The 20,037-nt window shown below is 43.2% G+C and overlaps 1 protein-coding gene across 7 annotated transcripts in view; it reads left to right on the top strand.

Annotated features, from left to right (window-relative positions):
• The window catches only part of TLK1 (tousled like kinase 1), a 462,887-nt gene that overhangs the window by 423,898 nt on the left and 18,952 nt on the right, over nucleotides 1-20,037 (top strand). For all 7 annotated transcript variants that reach the window (XM_056534350.1, XM_056534353.1, XM_056534352.1 and 4 more), the window contains 4 exons: nucleotides 8,297-8,407; nucleotides 11,253-11,389; nucleotides 12,037-12,225; nucleotides 19,215-19,281. In XM_056534350.1, the coding sequence (XP_056390325.1) occupies nucleotides 8,297-8,407; nucleotides 11,253-11,389; nucleotides 12,037-12,225; nucleotides 19,215-19,281 (504 nt within the window). The remainder of the gene's footprint in view (nucleotides 1-8,296; nucleotides 8,408-11,252; nucleotides 11,390-12,036; nucleotides 12,226-19,214; nucleotides 19,282-20,037) is intronic.

The raw sequence follows: 20,037 nt of genomic DNA, 5'->3' as shown, positions 1-20,037 counted from the left end.
CTGGGGCTTATCCTGGATTAATTATAGATACTTCCTCATCTCTCCTTAACTTTAAATTAAGATTGCAGCCAGCATTACTGGGGAGCCTGGACAGCAATGTATTTTTATAAAAGACTGGTAACCTTGCACGGGCTTCCTTCTAAGGGTGCGTTCACACGGCTGTCTGTCCCCGTTTTTTATTTATTTATTTTTTATCCCCGTTTTGGTTTCCTTTTTTGCAGGCTGTGCAGATCCAAAACGGTTTAAAGAAAATAAATCCCATTCATGTCAATGGGATTTTTTTTACAATCCGTTTACACCCTTCTGCACTCATTTCAGTTTTTTTTTTTTTTTTTTTTTACAGCAGAAAAAAACGGCACATGCAGTATTTTTTTCTTCCGTCCAAAAAACGAAAGAAAAAAACGGATACAGTAAATTTAACATTGAAGTCTATAGAAAACGTCATTCGTTTGCATCCCTTTTTTTTCAATCCGTTTTTTGATCCGTTTTTACTTTTGAGCATGCTCACAACAAAAAAATTTTTTTTTTTGGTTTATTAACTGAACAAAAACGGATACAAACAGATAATATCTGTTTGCATCCGTTATTGTCCTTTTTTTTTAAGTCCGTTTTTAATTTTGACGGGAGAAGAACGGGACGTGTCTAAGAAGCAGCACAAAATAACCATGTTAACATATGTATATGGTAACATTGTCTTTTTAGATTCTGCAAGTGTTGGTCATTTTTCTTGGTTAACCAGCCTTAGATGACCCCTTCCAGAAATACTTAATGGGGTACTCCGCCCCTAGACATCTTATCCCCTATCCAAAGGATAGGGGATAAGATGTCAGATCGCCGGGGTCCCGCTGCTGGGGAACCCCGGGGATCGCTGCTGCAGCACCCCGCTATCATTACTGTGCAGAGCGAGATCGCTCTGCACGTAATGACGGGCAATACAGGGGCCGGAGCATCGTTACGTCACGGCTCCGCCCCTCGTGACGTCACGGCCCCCGTCAATACAAGTCTATGGGAAGGGGGCGTGGCGGTCGTGATGTCATGAGGGGCGGAGCCATGACGTCACGCTGCTCCGGCCCCTGTATCGCCCGTCATTACGTGCAGAGCGAACTCGCTCTGTGCAGTAATGATGGCGGGGTGCCGCAGCGGCAATCCCCGGGGTCCCCAACAGCGGGACCGCGGCGATCTAACATCTTATCCCCTATCCTTTGGATAGGGGATAAGATGCCAGCGGCGGAGTACCCCTTTAATCGCAGGACTACATAAAACATAAATTGTTTAAAACGCACCAGTACATTTATTATAAAAATCCAATGGCTCCATAGCCTACAAGTATAGAATGCTTTTATGGCAGTTCTCGCTATGGCTCCTCTCCCTCCATCTTTTCTTGTTTTTCTCTAAAGCAGTGTTCTCCATACTGTGGTCCTCCAGATGTTACAAAACTACAACTCCCAGCATGGCCGGACAGCCGTTGGCTCAGCAAAGCATCATGATATTTATCTGGCCCTATAATTATCCCTCTTTTGACCCAGGACTAAAATTAGTCTTTGGGAGCAGCAAACGCTAGTATAGGGGAAAGTCCCTTATTAATCCTAAAAGTTACGCAGACCTCAATTTTAGTTTTCCATGAGGAATTGTGCAGGACGAATTTGTGAAGGGAAAAAAGAAGAGATACGTGGGTGATAGTGGTGACCAAGCTGAGAGCTATCAACAGATCTGTACCAAGTTGCCTATAAGGCTGGGTTTACATATGTCCGGTTCTGTTAAATGGGCACTGTCACCAACTTTATTTTTTGATATGTTGTAGTACTTATGTACTACAACATATCTCTAATATACTTTTATTTATTTATTTTTTCATTAAAATGCTTTCATTTACATTTAAAAACCGGCCACTAGGGGTCACCCTTCTAATGGGCGGCTGCAGCCTGGCGTGACGTCATGCCTGAAAAAGGACTGATTTTTGGCCTGGCAATCAGTCCTTTTTCATTTAGGCTGCTCTTGCTCCCTGCCTGTCAATCAGACAGGCGGGAGCGAACGCATTGGTTCCACGGCCACTTGCTGGGAGGCCACTCCTCCCGCACATGTCGTCACGCCGCTGTCCCTGCACGCCCGCTGCCGGACTCTGCAGTAACTGTAAGTGTAATTAGGGAACTGGGTTTGTGATGGAGGGAACGGGGTATGCAGGGGGGGGGTTGTGATGGAGGGAACGGGGGATGGCGGGGGTGGGGGGGACTGTTGACGGAGGGAACGGGGTAGCGCCGCATGGAACTAACTTATAGCTTATCTACACAGGGTGCCTCCAGCTGTTTCACTACTACAACTCCCAGCATGACCTGACAGCCAATAGATGTCAGGGCAAGCTGGGAGTTGTAGTGGTGAAACAGCTGGAGGCACCCTGTGTAGATAAACTAAGGGCGGAAGTCCCCCCCTGCAGGCATCAGTGACGTGGTGCCTGCTGGGGAAGTCTGCCTGGTAGTGAGCACACTACCAGGCAGACGAAAAGTTATTTTTAAAATAGTAAAAAGAAAAATTTAAAAGCAGGGAGGGGGTTAGGGATAGATTGGCAATAGGCAGGGACAGAAAAAAAATAGGATGGTGGGAGCTACCCTTTAACCCAACCTAAACTCACGACAACTAATGACAAAAGTTCATCAGTTGTTTAGGATCCAGCATGCATTAATTATTCATGCCAGAAAGGGGAACGCAACAAGATACATTCCCTTGTCCGGCGGCCGTGTTGTGTATTCAGCTGCCCGGTGTTCGGTGCTTGAGATTCCAGATGAATATGAACTGTCCCATTCAAATGAATGGAATTTGTTCTAGAATCAGTTTCCCTCCAGGAATTTTTTTCTGTAGCACCACAGGACGTGTATACACACACACACATACACACACACACACACGTATGTATATATGTGTGTTTGGCTGTCCGGGCATGCTGGGAGTTGTAGTTTTGCAACATCTGGAGGCACCCTGGTTGGGAAACGGTGCCCTAAAGAGTACTTCATGTCATGAAGTTATAGCATATTGCTAGGTTATACCATGACTCTGTTTAGGGGGGATCCGACCTCTTAGAGCCCATTCACATGGCTTTTTCACTAGCAATCAGCGCTTATTTCATGCTAAATTTAACCGTGGAAAGGAATGTTGGGAAAAAAAACTCCCATTGAACAAATGGTATTCCGCCATAAAATTCCACCAAAAGAATGAACGTGTTCATTCTTTCACCAGAATTTGTATTGCGGAATTTCCAACACAGAATCCCAATGACATAGGAGGCTGCTGCAAGCAGAATCAGCATGCAAATTCTGTAGTATGAACTACATTTATTTATATTTATTTATTTATCATGTAGTTCATACTACAGAATTTGCATGCTTATTCCGCTTGCAGCAGCCTCCTATGTCAGTTGGATTCTTAGACTCACTGGCCGGCATTTATCATTGTAGGTGTAAGTGAAACATTTATCATTGTAGGTGTAAGTGAAGCATTTATCATTGTAGGTGTAAGTGAAGCATTTATCATTGTAGGTGTAAGTGAAGCATTTATCATTGTAGGTGTAAGTGAAGCATTTATCATTGTAGGTGTAAGTGAAGCATTTATCATTGTAGGTGTAAGTGAAGCATTTATCATTGTAGGTGTAAGTGAAGCATTTTTCTACACCTATTTTTTTTTGTGTGCTGGTAATGTGTAGGAGCACAACATTTATTAAATGGTCACAGAGAATTTACATTTTGTGCAGGTCACATTTTCAGAAATGTCTCTTCACATACACCAAAAAGCTAAACTAAGTATGGGTTGGTGCAGTTTTAGAGACTTTTTAGTGACTTTGCACCTTTTTGCACAAGAAAGGTGTAGTTCTTAAATCCCTTCCATATCATGTGTATCGCCAAAATCAGTGGATTATAACTCAAAATCAGCAGAAATGTGTAAACCAAAAGGCGCAAATAAACCCTGCTTGCGCCTCTTCTAGACACAAAAAACCGTCTAAAGGCAATGATAAATGTAGGCTACTGATCTTGACAAAACAGGAGCCTCTTTATTCATTCAATACTGCAGCCTCCTCACAGACTTTATTCCATGATTCAACCACCCGACTGGTCATGGGAATTCCACTGCATATGGATGTTATCTGCTATCAGCTTTTGGTATATACCAAATGCTAATATTAAAGGGGTATTCCATGAAAAAACTTTTTTTTTTTTTTTTTTTAAATCAACTGGCTCCAGAAAGTTAAACAGATTTGTAAATGACTTCTATTAAAAAATCTTAACCCTTTCAATGATTATCAGCTGCTGAATTTGAGTTGTTTTCTGTCTGGCAACAGTGCTCTCTGCTGACATCTCTGCTTGTCTTGGGAACTGCACAGTTTAGAAGAGGTTTGCTATGGGGATTTGCTTCTAAACTGGGTGGTTCCTGAGACACGTGTCATCAGAGAGAAAAGAACAACTCAACTTCAGCAGCTCATAAGTACTGAAAGGATTAAGAGTTTTAATAGAAGTCATTTACAAATCTGTTTAACTTTCTGAAGCCAGTTGATATGTAAAAAAAAGTTATTTCCTGGAATACCCCTTTAAAGGGTTGTCAGTAGTGATTTCTGGAAGGAAAAACATGAAGGTAATGTTAAAGTTGCTCTTCCTGGCACATACATCCAATATATATATATATATATATATATATATATATATATATATATATATATATATATATATATATATATATATATATATATCTATGTATCTCATGGGTTCTTGGGAGTATTTTCTACCAGTGTTTTGTCTCTACTGTCTTTTAGATCTACACGTGATCTCTGCATTGTTCTACATGGGATCAGAGTCCTTGTAATGTCCTTGACAGTTTCAGCCATGTTCTCATTACATCACTTCTCGGGAGGGCTGGGTAGAATATTACTTTTTGAAGCAGTCATCACAACTAATCCAGGGCCGCTATACATCTCATAGAATAGTCATCCTCTAAATAACCAGCCGTCCATCGCCTATAAATAACTATGGCAAAGATAAATAGACGAGGAATTGACAGTAAATGTTAACAGTTTAGATCTAGAGAATGTCTCGGAAAGGCTTACTGGGTAATTACGCTCCCAGCAGCATCGGATAAAACGCGAGAGTGCAGATGAATTGTAAGGGTTCCGGAAGAGACAAAAGCCCTACACATACGTGGAAAATTCTTTTTGCTAGATTGCTTCCGGCCTTGTTTCCAGTTTCATTTTAAAGCCGAGTAAGATCTTTATTCATTATCAGTTTTATAGGACATCACATTACAAAGCCTACAATGTGTTACAGGGTCTTATTACTGTCTGCGTCTGGTTTAGTTCAGCCTCCAAAACATTAAGTAGATCAGCCAATGGGATAGTAACAATACATACTAGAGGGAAAAATGTATTATTGCTGAGCATAAAAGAAAATCCCACTGTTTATATGGTACCTTACAGTCCTGTGCAGCCGCCTTTGGTCACCTTCCACCTTTATAGATATCAACAGAGAGAAGACTAGTTGTTCGGTCATATACCTGTTCTGTGCTGAACATTGCTATATGGCTAAGGCTAAGTTCGAAGTGCACTAGTAGCGTCCATTTATCATATACAGTGGAAAATGGTGAACCTATCTATTGAGCCAATTTACCCAACAAAAATGTCACTTTGGCCTCCATTCAGGTTTTCTATATAGTATAGTAGAGATTTCTGCATTTTTTCCATAGAACAGGATACAGTTAAAAAATAAGGTATTCCTTAGGTATAGCATAACATAAGGCAATGAATAGATAGAATGTCCAGCATCCACTTTAGCAACATCTAGATGTTTTATCATTAATTTCAGGCACTATCAATCCAACGCTGCTTTAACACAACTTCTATTTATGCCATCTTAAGGGTAGGGTCAAGCGTAGCGTATCTGCTGCGTATTTGATGCTGCGTATGTGCTACTACCCATCCCTAGAGTGTGCCTCCAACTGTGCCCATGTGAGCTGCTCACAGTAGCCATCTGCCGCTACGCGCAGACACAGGGAGCTGTGAGTCACGTGCGTATGCGAATCTCTCCAGACATCGCGGCCACTCCCTTTGCTCCTTGAGCTCGGCTGTGAGCGACCGCGATGTCTGGAGTACACTGCGCACGTGCGGCTCGCAGCTCCCTCTGTCTTAAGTAGTCCTCTCTATGCATCTGCATGCTCACCTTACAAGCTTACAGCAGGGAAATAGAGACCTAAAAACTACAGATACGGAACTGTTTACATATTATTGTAGTGAAAGGGTATTTCGGAGATGACATTTGTGGTGCAAGAAGTTACACAAAAATCACTGACCTGTGCAGGACAGCGCTGCAGCCAGTGATTGGCAGACAGGAGCTGTGGGGGATCAGGGTTAGGTACCTGTCACTTTTGACAAGTCTCTGTGACATGTGAAACCTTTTTCAAAGTTTTTATTGCTCGGGGTCTCTGTGCTATTGAACCCCCACCAATTGGGAGAACGGGGTGGGGGTGCTGATCAAAACTTGTGACTTGTCTCTGTGACATATCAAAAGTTTTTTAAAGTAACAGTGCCCATTGAAGTTTAGTATGTATATGTAGTATGGCTTATTCCTCACCAAGGACCGACCGCCACTGAGTCCGTTCTGAAGCTGGTAACTATGTACTTCTAGGTTCCTTCATCAGGTACCACATCACTGCATTGCTGTCTTCACTTATACAGCTTTTATAAAGAGGACTATGTTCCAGTGTGTGACCAAATGATGGTGAAAACCTTTAAAGGGGTATTCCAGGGAAAAACTTTTTTTTATATATCAACTGGCTCCAGAATGTTAAACAGATTTGTAAATTACTTAACGTATTTTTCGCCGTATAAGACGCACTTTTTCTTCCCCTAAACTGGGGGGAAAAAGTTGGTGCGTCTTATACGGCAAATACACATTAAACCCTGTCCTATCGCGGCGGTCCCTGTGGCCATCAACGGCCGGGACCCACGGCTAATACAGAACATCACCAATCGCGGTGATGCCCTGTATTAACCCTTCAGACGCGCCGATCAAAGCTGACCGCCGCGTCTGAAGCGAAAGTGACACTAACCCGGCTGCTCAGTCGGACTGTTCGGGACCGCAACGGTGAAATTGCAGCGTCCCGAACAGCTTACAGGACACTGGGAGGGACCTTACCTGTCTCCTCGGTGTCTGCTCCGTGCCGGGACCCCCTTCATGGCCGACGCTCTCCTTCGTCTTAATCATGTCGCTGCACACGCCGTCCCGTCATCCAATAGGAGCGGCATGCGTAGCGACGTGATGGCGACAACGGAGAGTAAGGATACACGGCAGCAGAGACGTTCCGGAGCGACGGGGACGCGGCGACAGCGATGGAGGGCGACAACCAGGGCAGCGGTGACGGGTCCGGAGCGGTGGGGACACGGGAGTATAACCTCCTATACCAGTGGTCTTCAACCTGCGGACCTCCAGATGTTGCAAAACTACAACTCCGGGCATGCTGGGAGTTGTAGTTTTGAAACATCTGGAGGTCCGCAGGTTGAAGGTTCAGAATCTTTTTTTTTCTAGATTTTCATGCTTTAAAATTGGGTGCGTCTTATATGCCGGAGCGTCTTATATGGCGAAAAATACGGTATATTAAAAAATCTTAATCCTTTCAGTACTGAAGTTAAGGTTGTTCTTTTCTGTCTAAATCCTCTCTGATGACACCTGTCTCGGGAAACACCCAGTTTAGAAGCAAATCCCCATAGCAAACTTCTTCTAAACTGGGCGTTTCCCGAGACAGGTGTCATCAGAGAGCACTTAGACAGAAAACAACAACCTTAACTTCAGAAGCTCATAAGTACTAAAAGGATTAAGTTTTTTTAATAGAAGTAATTTACAAATCTGTTTAACTTTCTGGAGCCAGTTGATATATATAAAAAAGTTTTTTCCTGGAATACCCCTTTAACATCACTGACTGTGAATTTCACTGTTTGACGTTTAGTTATAGTAACTAAGCAGTAGGAGATTGTTACAAGCACATCTGCTATAACAATGCCCCGGCCCATGGTGTAGCATTCAGTATTGCTGACAATACCAGTCACCGCTGTGTCTGACCCGGACCCATAAACACAACAGGGTGAAATTGAGAAGCCACAGGAAAGTCTCGTATATGGAGAATGCAGAGTCAGGAAGAGTAGATTGGACTAGTATGTAATGACGGACATATAAGCAGTACACTTGTTCGGTGACAGGATGGTAGAATATGTTTAAATGAATCTGTCCTTTTATATCATCTTTACATTTAGTTTTTTCTTTTCATTTTCCAGACAAACTGTGATCTTCGAAGGCAAATAGATGAACAGCAAAAAATTCTCGAAAAATACAAAGAAAGGTTAAATAAATGTATTTCAATGAGTAAAAAACTTCTTATTGAAAAGGTGAGTTCTGATCAGTATGTAAAATGGTATTAGGCAGTATTCAGACCCCTTCATTGTAGCTTCTAGAGATGAGCGAACTTGCAGTAAATTCGATTCGTCACGAACTTCTCGGCTTGGCAGTTGATGACTTTTCCTCCATAAATTAGTTCAGCTTTCAGGTGCTCCGGTGGGCTGGAAAAGGTGGATACAGTCCTAGGAAAGAGTCTCCTAGGACTGTATCCACCTTTTCCAGCCCACGGGAGCACCTGAAAGCTGAACTAATTTATGCAGGAAAAGTCATCAACTGCCGAGCTGAGAAGTTCGTGACGAATTGAATTTACTGTAAGTTCGCTCATCTCTAGTAGCTTCCTTATTACTGCCTCAATACCTGGACTTTACAATGTTTAAGTGAACCGGACTGAGATCACCAGGAAAGCCTAAAGCAGTGGTCTGCAACCTGCGGACCTCCAGATGTTGCAAAACTACAACTCCCAGCATGCACGGACAGCCGTTGGCTGTCCGTGCATGCTGGGAGTTGTAGTTTTGCAACATCTGGAGGTCTGCAGGTTGAAGACCACTGGCCTAAAGTGATCTAAGTTAGAGCCATGCTTGACCATTCCAGCAGTCTGCAGTGTAATATAGACACTTCAAGTTATTTGGGGAGGTTTATCAAAACTTGTACAAAGGAAATGTTGACTAGTTGCCTATAGCAACCAATCTGACAGCTTCTTTTATTAAAAAAAATGCTGATTGGTTGCTATGGGCAACTGGTCATTTTTTTTTTTTTTTTTTACACATGTTTTGATAAATCTTCCCCACTTCCTTTTAACATAACTTTTGAGATGCCAAAAGTTTTGATCGGTTGGGGTGTGGGTGTTTTAATCACTAGAGCAAGCCAGAAGTGCTCAGTTAAAGGGGTTATACAGGAAAAAAATGTTTTATATATATATATATATATATATATATATATATATATATATATATATATATATCTATATCAACTGGCTCCAGAAAGTTAAACAAATTTGTAAATTACTTCTATTAAAAAGAAAATCTTAATCCTTTCAGTACTTATGAGCTTCTGAAGTTAAGGTTGTTATTTTCTGTCTAAGTGCTCTCTGAGGACACATGTCTCGGGAACCGCCCAGTTTAGAATCAAATCCCCATAGCAAACCTCTTCTAAACTGGGCGGTTCCCGAGACAGGTGTCATCAGAGAGCACTTAGACAGAAAAGAACAACCTCAACTTCAGAAGCTCATACGTACTGAAAGGATTAAGATTTTTTAATAGAAGTAATTTACAAATCTGTTTAACTTTCTGGAGCCAGTTGATCTATAAAAAAACCTTTTTTCCTGGAATACCCCTTTAAGCACTCCCTGTCTTCCTCCTTGCTGCAGGTCACAGATTCTAGAAACATTCTGTGGAGCCTGTCTTCACTTTTGGCTCATTCTCACAATCGGTGGGGGTCTCAGCACCCAGACCACCATCAATCAAAACGTTTCACATGATTCTATGACATGGCAGAAGTTTCATTATTTGTGTCTGCATTAATGTCTGAGAAACCTGTTCATGAAAAGACAAAGACCAATTATTTAACTCGAAAAACGTTTTATTTAAAAAATGTTGACGAAAATGAATTGGGGCCCCCTTTTGAATCCAGGTGTCCTTCAAAACTGTTTTTCAACAAGTGTGGCTCCAGTTTATTCCTAGATAACCCCTTGACGACAGGCTTGATGGCTGTCCAGGTATTCTGGGAGTTGTAGTTTTGCAACCACTGGTTGGGGGAAAATAAATAAATGAATGTTTGCTTCTGTCCGTGCATTGATGGTATACAAGGTTGCAGGGTAGATTCTTCTGTCCTGGCAGGAAGTTGCAGAATTTATTCCTCACCACGGATTCTATAGAAAGTCTATGGATCAAAATGACATCACATGTAGTGGCAATCACAGTATGCCATGGCAGAAATGCTGCTCAGAATATGCCATGGCAGAAATGCAGCGGATTTCCACCATCAATCCATGTTCACATGACAGAACTTTTGCAGCATGTCCGCCTGAAAACTTTCCGCACACAGCGGGTGCCAGAAGAACACGCCAGCCCTAGGACCGCTCAGAATTACATTGCTGTCTCCATAGAGAGGACATTTTAAACCCATTTTGGGACACAAATTACTGTATACTTGAAGGGATTGTGCAGTTCCCTTTCCCCCAATTGGATATTGGAGAGACACCGCCGCACGCTGAGCTGGCAACCATTCAAAGCCAGACAGGTCCTGTACACGTGTCCCAATAAAAGTAAATCAATAGTAATCGGACACCAGACCTTCTAGACCAGTGGTCTTCATACTGTGTAACACATGGAGAAGGAGAAATGTCGGCACTGCCGTACTCACGATTCTGCCGGAGTATACTGGATCACTGCACCTTCAGATCCAAATGCCACAAATCCGGTGCTCAGTCCGCCATAAGCATAAGCGTAGAAAACTTGAAAGAAGAGATCGCAGACGGCACTCACGGAAACAGCAAGAAGTTTTATTCGGGATCGCTGGTCCACGCAACGCTGGTTCCTTGCTGTTTCCGTGAGTGCCGTCTGCGATCTCTTCTTTCAAGTCTTCATACTGTGTACCTCTGGTTGTTGGTTGTCCATTGTATTTTAGCAACAGCTGGAGGTCCACAGTTTGGAGACGGCTGTTTTTGTCAGTCTCCTCAGACATGCACAATGTCAGATTGGGCAGAAAGGAAAGTTACTTTGTAGTCACTTTAATTTCTACCTTGTTTGATGACCTATCCTTCTATTCTTTACATAGGGGTACCTTGTAAGGGGATAACAAAGTGTGAATACCTATGTACATTTTATTATAATGCAGAGCACTCAGGAGAAGCTTGCGAGCAGAGAGAAGAGCATGCAGGACAGATTGCGGCTGGGACACTTCACCACCGTCCGGCACGGGGCCTCCTTTACAGAACAATGGACAGATGGATTTGCTTTTCAAAACCTTGTCAAGTTAGTATACTGTTATGGAATTTCTAGAATGATCACTCAGGAGCCAGATGATGTCATTGTGTTTTACTGGCAGGAAACATCAGCCGAGGAAAGTTCTATCGGAGGCTTTTAGCAAAGAAATACTCAACGTGGCACATTCATTAGGTTTCAGGAAAGCCTTTAGGATATTCATGTTAAGGTCATCATATTTCAGCAGCACAGTGCACTGTAGAATGGGTCCAGAATGCAGTCGGACTGCCTGACCTCACAGCATCCCCTTATCCGCATATAGTTTGTTGGCATAAACCTTAGAAGAGGGATATGTAACATATGGCTTATTCAAGCCTCATGACAAGATTGTCCTTTCACACTACTTTTGGAGGGTTGGCCCCCCCCTACAGGGGAAACTATATTAATATTTCCATCTTAAACTATTGTCAAAGTCTAAGGCAGTGCAGTGAAAAAAAACAGTACTATACCGCACTGTATTCACAGACAACAGTACTGACATCCTATGTTTCCATATGACTTTTATTAGAAGTTCTGTATTGATACAATACATGTAGTTGTCAAGAGGAATTTGTTACTTTGCAGATGTCTTGCTAGATTATAGTTGTATGTTCTTATGTATATATGTTTATATGTCGTTTTCTATTGCCGTTATGCAGGCAGCAGGAATGGGTAAATCAGCAGAGGGAAGATATTGAACGACAGAGGAAGCAGCTGGCCAAGAGAAAACCGCCATCTACAACTAGCGCCCAGACCCCATCCTCCAATTCTGAACCAAAGCAGAGGAAAAACAAAGCCGTCAATGGGGCAGAAAATGACCCTTTTTTGAAACCTAGTTTACCCCAATTGTAAGTTTTTGCTGTTTGTGTGCCCTTTTCTAGGGGCAATGATTATTTATAAAGGGGTTTTCTGTGGTGCTTTTTAGTGACATTAAAGAGGATGTTTGGGGAGCAAAAAAGTTATTGCCTTTTCTGCTCTGTAACGCTCCACTTTCACCTTCACTCTTCTTGGAAGTATAGCCTCCGAACGTAGATGGAGGAGGTACAATATTGCAATCATCGTGTGCAGAGAAGAAACAACACCCACATTGCCCAACTAATGCATGATGTTGCCACAAAATTGTGCAGATACTGGATATCGCAAGCATGCATGGTTTCATTCACATGCGATGATCGCAATACGGTACTTGCCGCCCTTCATCACTGAGGGTATACTGACGAGCAGAGCACAGGCAGAAGTGGGGTGCTGCAGAGCAGAGAAGGTAATACCTTTTTTGCTTCTTGGACAACCCCTGTAAGTGTTTGGTAAATGCATTTTTTTCTCCTTTTATAAAGTAGTTGTGTGAGATTATAAAAACATGGCTGTTTTTTTTTTTTTCCAGAAACAGCACTACTTGCTCAATGGTTGTGGTTGGTATTGCTGCTCAGCCACATTTAACGTCTTTGGACTGAGCTGATATTTCAGACACAACCTGTGGATAAGTAGAAAAACTTGATTTTATCTAGAAAACAGTGCCACACTTATCCACATACTGTGGACTTACCGTATTTTTCATCCTATAGGACGCACCGGCGTATAAGACGCACCCAATTTTTAGGGGCAAAATCTAAAAAAAATAAAGATTTTGAACACAATAGTGGTCTTCAACCTGCGGACCACCAGATGTTGCAAAACTACAACTCCCAGCATGCCCGGACAGCCGTTGGCTGTCCGGGCATGCTGGGAGTTGTAGTTTTGCAACATCTGAAGGTCCGCAGATTGAAGACCACTGCAGGAGGAGGTAATACTCACGTGTCCCCGCCACTCCGGACCCGTCACTGCTGCCCTGGATGTCGCTCCATCGCTGTCGCCGTGTCCCCGTCTCTCCGGAACGTCTCTGCTGCCGGCCGGGTATCCTCGCTCTCCGTCGCCGCCATCACGTCGTTACGCACGCCAACGCACGTACGCGATGACGAGGAAGGAGAGCGCCGGCCATACAGGGGATCCCTGAACGGAGAAGACACCGAGGAGGCAGGTAAGGTCCCTCCCGGTGTCCTGTAAGCACTAACCCGGCTATTCAGTCGGGCTGTTCGGGACCGCCGTGGTGAAATCGAGGCGGTCCCGAACAGCCCGACTGAACAGCCGGGTTAGTGTCACTTTCTCTTCAGACGCGGCAGTCAGCTTTGATCGCCGCGTCTGAAGGGTTAATACAGGGCATCACCACGATCGGTGATGTCCTGTATTAGCCGCGGGTCCCGGCTGTTGATGGCCGCAGGGACCGCCGCGATAGGGGTGTATTCGCCGTATAAGACGCACCGACTTTTTTTCCCCCAGTTTTGGGGAAGAATAAGTGCGTCTTATACGGCGAAAAATATGGTAAATGTGGCTGAGCTGCAATACCAACCACAGCCAGTGAACAGAAGTGGTGCTGTTTCTGGATATAATCTCATATGAATCCTGCATGCACAAGCTTTAGCTTTTAGTGCAAGCAGAAGTTGAATTAATACGTAATTTGAGCAAAATTTAATGGAGAACTCCAGAATAGAAAAATTGTCCTCCATACTGCGGGCAATAAAAAATAAAAATAAATACATACCTTCCTTCGCTTCCCCGGTCTCCGCCGCGATCCTCTTCCTGGTTGCCGGTGGCCGGCAAGTCATACTGCACTCAGCCAATCATCGGCCGCAGCAAAGTCCCGACTCGGCCGGCAATAGGCTGAGCGGCAGTGAGACGTTTTCGGCCCAGGCAGCAGGTGCAGTATGACTTGCCGACCACTGGCAACTGGGAAGAAGATCGTGGCGGAGACCGTAGTGGGTTACCGGAGGTCCTGGATGGAATCTATCTATTTATGGTATGTATGTATCTATGGAAGGTATGTATCTATTTATTTTTTTACTGCTGGCAGTATGGAGGACAATTTTTCTATTCTGGAGTTCTCATTTTAATATAATATTTAGAATGGCCTATGCCAGGTGGCATATACATATATATATATATATATATATATATATATATATATATATATAATACACACATACATATACATGCTTGCTCCGTAATTTTATCACCTATCCAGAGCTGCTGGTGGACCCCCCACCAATAATGAGAATAGTGCTTCCTTGTCCATGTGTGAACATGTCTGCTGTTACACATTTCACTCACAATGAGACTAGTAAGGCTAGCCAAGTGCTGTGCATGGCTATCGTTGTCATTCCAATTGAGACTGTGGCTTCAAGGACAGATGGTTGTATTTCCTGGTGTCTACATGGTAAAAGACTGTGGTAGGTAAATGCTGTGCCAGTGTTTGCTTCTTTTTTCAGCTATTGGATCTGCACTGATCTTATAGTGACATACAGTCATGGCCGTAATTGTTGGCACCTCTATATTTTTCAAGAAAATTAAGTATTTCTCACAGAAAAGGATTGCAGTAACACATGTTTCGCTATACACACGTTTATTCCCTTTGTGTGTATTGGAACTAAACCAAAAAGGGAGGAAAAAAAGCAAATTGGACATAATGTCACACCAAACTCCAAAAATGGTCTGGACAAAATTATTGGCACCCTTAACTTAAAGGAGAACTCAGAATATAAAAAGTGTCCTCCATACTGCTGGCAGTAAAAAAAATAAAGATGTACATACCTTCCTTCGCTCCCCCGGTGCCTCCGGTAACCGGCTCCAGCCTCCTCAGCGATCACGGCGGAGACCGGAGCCGGTTACCGGAGGCACTGAGGGAGCGAAGGAAGGTATGCACATCTTTATTTTTTTTTTCTGCCGGCAGTATGGAGGACAATATTTATATTCTGGAGATCTCCTTCAATATTTGGTTGCACACCCTTTGGGGAAAAAACTGAAATGAATAACTGAAATCAGTCTCTTCCTATAACCATCAATAAGCTTCTTACACCTCTCAGCCGGAATGTTGGACCACTCTTCCTTTGCAAACTGCTCCAGGTCTCGCTTATTAGAAGGCGCCTTTTCCCAACAGCAATTTTAAGATCTCTCCACATGTGTTCAATGGGATTTAGATCTGGACTCATTGCTGCCACTTCAGAACTCTCCAGCACTTTGTTGCCATCCATTTCTGGGTGTTTTTTGACGTATGTTTGGGGCCATTGTCCTGCTGGAAGACCCAAGATCTCGGACACAAACCCAGCTTTCTGACACTGGGCTGTACAGTGCGACGCAAAATCTGTTGGTAATCCTCAGATTTCATGATTCTTTGCACAAGACGTTTTCCCAGAAGGATTTTGGTTTACTCAAGTTCATTTTGGCAAAATGTAGTCTTTCTTTTTGATGTCTCTGTGTCTGCACGATGTAACGACCACGGATGTAAATGTACGTTCTGGCTTGGCAGTATTACGCTCACCAGGACGTTCATTTACGTCCAGTGTATAACCGCGAGCATCGGAGCGGTGCTCGCGTCATACACGGCAGGTTCCGGCTGCTATCAGCAGCCGGGGACCCACCGGTAATGGCCGACATCCTTGATCGCGTGAATGTTTGCCATTAACCCCTCAGATGATGTGATCGGTACAGATCACGGTATCTGCGGCAATGCGCATGTTAAAATAGATGATCGGATCGCCCGCAGCGCTGCGGCGGTGATCCTATCATCTGTAATGGCGGACGGAAGTGCCCTCACCTGCCTCCATCAGTCTCCTCGGGTCTTCTGCTCTGGTCCGAGATAGAGTAGAAGATGACCGATAATACTGATATTACTGCTATGCTCTATGCATAGCACTGAACAGTATTAGCAATCAAATATTTGCTATAGATAGTCCCCTATGGGGACATAAAAAGTGTGTAAAAAAAAAAAAAAAAAAAAAACTGAAAAATCCCCTTCCCCCCCTTAAAAATGAAAATTGTCAGTTTTTCCCATTTTACCCCCTAAAAGCGTAAATTTAATTTTTTATAAACATATTTGGTATCGCCGCATGCGTAAATGTCCGAACTATCAAAATTTTATGTTAATGATCCCATACAGTGAACGGCATAAATGTAAAAAATGAAGTCCAAAAATTCAGCTTTTTTGTCACATTTCATTCCAAAAAAAATTAATAAAAAATTATCTAAAAGTTTTATATATGCAAATGTGGTATCAATAAAAAGTACATATGAAGGCGCAAAAAATGAGCCCTCATACCGCCCTTTATACGGAAAAACTTAAAAGTTATAGGTGGTCAAAATAGGGCAATTTTAGATTACTGATTTTGTACAAAAAGCTTTAGATTTTTTTTAAGCAGTACAAAAATATAAAAGTATCTAGCCAATGGTATCATTTTAATCGTACTGACCCACAGAATAAAGAACACATGTCATTTCTTCCGTAAAGTGTACAGTATGAAAACGAAACCCTCCAAAATGTGCAAAACTGTGTGGTATTCATTTAAATTTCCTCACTAAAAAAAAAAGTTTTTGGGGTTTGCCGTACATTTTATGATAAAATGAGAGGTTTCATTACAAAGTACAATTGGTCGCGCAAAAAACAAGCCCTTATATGGGTCTGTAGATGGAAATATAAAAGAGTTATGGATTGTAGAAGGCGGGGAGGAAAAAAACGAAAACACTAAAATAAAATTGGCCTGGTCCTTAAGGTTAAAATGGGCTTGGTCCTTAAGGGGTTAAATGTCGACGGATAGTTTGCGCTGATACTGATGCTCCTTGAGCCTGCAGGACAGCTTGAATATCTTTGGAACTTGTTTGGGGCTGCTTATATACCATCCGGACTATCCTGCGTTGACACGTTTCATCAGTTTTTCCCTTCTGTCCACGCCCAGGGAGATTAGTTACAGTGCCATGGGTTGCAAACTTCTTGATAATGTTGCGCACTGTGAACAAAGACAAATCTAGATCTCTGGAGATGGACTTGTAACCTATCCTTTTACCTGCTTTCAGGTGGGATTTTTATATTGCCCACACCTGTTACTTGCCCCAGGTGAGTTTAAAGGAGCATCAAATGCTTGAAACAATGTTATTTTTCCACAATTTTGAAAGGGTGCCAATAATTTTGTCCAGCCCATTTTTGGAGTTTGGTGACATTATGGCCAATTTGCTTTTTTTCCTCCCTTTTTTGGTTTAGTTCCAATACACACAAAGGGAATAAACATGTGTATAGCAAAACCTGTTACTGCAATCCTGTGAGAAATACAAAATTTTCTTGAAAATTTTAAGGGGTACCAACATTTACGGCCATGACTGTATGTGGATACAAACAAAGGAAGGCCATACACTGTCAATAACGGGCATCTCTCCTGCCCTCCCCATATGTCATGACTGAACGTTCATGTGTTCATACCGCAACAAGAAATGCCTGTTTATCTCTCCCAGAACAAAAGGATTGGGTGGCAAAAATCCAGCGAGGCTGACCTTACCCTTCACAAACATTATCTGTGTGTGGAGAGTCACGAGGCCGCCCCTTTGGACATTTGCTGTTCAGACTCTATTAGCATTTTGTAGTTGATTTCGAAGGCTGCCATCTACTGTTCCCAGCGCCGGCGGAAATGCGTTCTCCTTTTAGTAGCTGCTTCCAATTTTCCTTGAGCTGGCAGAGGGACTAGCTGGAGCCATTGCTCCTTTTATTCTTCAGTAGGAAAAATGTGCTCAGAAATGGTCAAATGTCATCTGTAAACTATGCCTGGAATGCGGCGATCTCACGTGCTTTGACTATTGTAGACAAACTGTACTGTGACTATATTTGCCCATCTGAAAGGGCATTAACAAAGCCTCAGCTCCCAGCATATGTCTAATGCATCCATAGGCCCTCATTCACCCATCGCAGTACAAAAGACCGGAAACGGGTGTATATCAGGGTTTCTCAACCAGTGTGCCTCTAGCTGTTTCAAAACTACAACTCCCAGCATTCCCGGACAGCCAAAGGCTGTCCGGGGATGCTGAGAGTTGTAGTTTTGCAACAGCTGGAGGCACATGGGTTGGGAAACACTGGTGTATATGGTGTACGGTTTATTCTGAACTTATGTACAAAATAGCATTTTATTCTAATAATAATTTAGTATTAATATTATTATACTATATACGTATGTGTGTATTTATACATAGACCATCGCATGTTGAAGGCAGCATCAACATACGATGCTTTTGTATGTCGGGGCCATCGCATAAACGGCTATCCGGCAGCGCAGACTTCTTCAGCTGCCACCGGATAGCCGTTTAAGGTGCCCCGTGTGGTCCGGTGAAGATCACTTACATGTCCCCGGCGCTTCGGACTGTCCTCTTCGGGATCCCCTGCATCGCCGTCGCTCTCCATCGTCATCATCACGTCGCCGCGCACGCCGTTCCATCATCCAATAGGAGCGTCATGCGCAGCAACGTGATTATGGCGATAAGGAGCGACGATCCCGGGCAGCGGAGACTGTCTGGAGCGGCGGGGACTCCACGGGGAAGCGGCGACAGTGATGGACGGCGACATCTAGGGCAGCAGTGACGGTCTGGAGCGGCGGGGACAGGTGAGTATACCTTCCTATATTTAACATTGCACAGAGCCCTCAACATACGATGGTTTCAACAAACGATGGTTCATTTGGAACAAATTACCATCGTATGTTGAGGGACCACGGTGTGTGTGTGTGTGTATATATATATATAATTGTATTACATTTATTATGAGCCTAGACGTGTGAAGGGCCGTCATCAGGGGCTTGTGCCAATAAAATATATAAGGGGGCCCGCTGGCAGGTCATGTTTTTACTGGTTTTGATAAAGGAGGGCCCGGACACCTCAACTGTATGGGGCTCCAAAGTTCCATATGGCTGGCATAAATAGCTCCAGATCATAGTGTGAATGCCGCCTTAGGTTTAATGAATATTAATACAGATACTTCATTTTTTATTTTATTTAGGCTAACTCCAGCAGAATATCACGAGCAAGAAGAGATCTTTAAGCTGAGACTTGGGCATTTGAAAAAGGTATCTTCACATTCCTCATCCTGGTATTTTATAACATTATTTTTTGGTTACCTATTGTATTTTTCTTGTTCCTTTTAACATATCATAGTGTGCGTGCCCATGCTCCACACTGCTTATGGCCACATTTGCACAGTAAAGAAAAATCATAAATAGTATTCAGGGCCGTGCTCCGGCAAGCCTTCTCTGCAGCGAGTGGGAACAATGACTGCTGATTTCGCTTCCTGCTGCTGCCTCTGGAATATTGTCCTCTGTGTTCTCACATACATATCTGTCAATGGGGGAATTGATTTGGGTACCTAAGGAAGCTGCTTCCATGCAGACCCGCAGTAGAGCTTGTTAACAAAATGTCAAAGGAAATAAATGCTACTTTCCTAGAGGAGTTTGCTTTGTGGAGCGTTTGCTCTGTAAAGAATTGCGTGTTACAGCGGTCCTGTCTTGCACCATTGACAGCAGGTAAGGGGTTAAATAGCTCGTCATGCCATGCAATTAGAAAGCAGTCATTCAGCCACCTAGCAGAGAAAAGTGGGAATTCCTTTTATTTTGGTTCTCATTCTTTTGTTTAGCCATTACCCAGTGTTTCCCAACCAGGGTGCCTCCAGCTGTTGCAAAACTGCAACTCCCAGCATGCCCAGATAGCTAAAGACTATCCGGGCATGCTGGGGGTTGTATTTTTGCAACAGCTGGATGCAGTTCAGTTGGGAATCACTGCTCAAACCCATGGAGCAACCATGGAAACCCACTATTAGGGTGCGCTCA

The sequence above is a fragment of the Hyla sarda genome, chromosome 8 (genome assembly GCF_029499605.1).
Source record: "Hyla sarda isolate aHylSar1 chromosome 8, aHylSar1.hap1, whole genome shotgun sequence".
Classification (NCBI taxonomy): domain Eukaryota; kingdom Metazoa; phylum Chordata; class Amphibia; order Anura; family Hylidae; genus Hyla; species Hyla sarda.
Note: the sequence above shows the minus strand (reverse complement) of the source record. Positions and strands in the feature narration are given on the sequence as shown.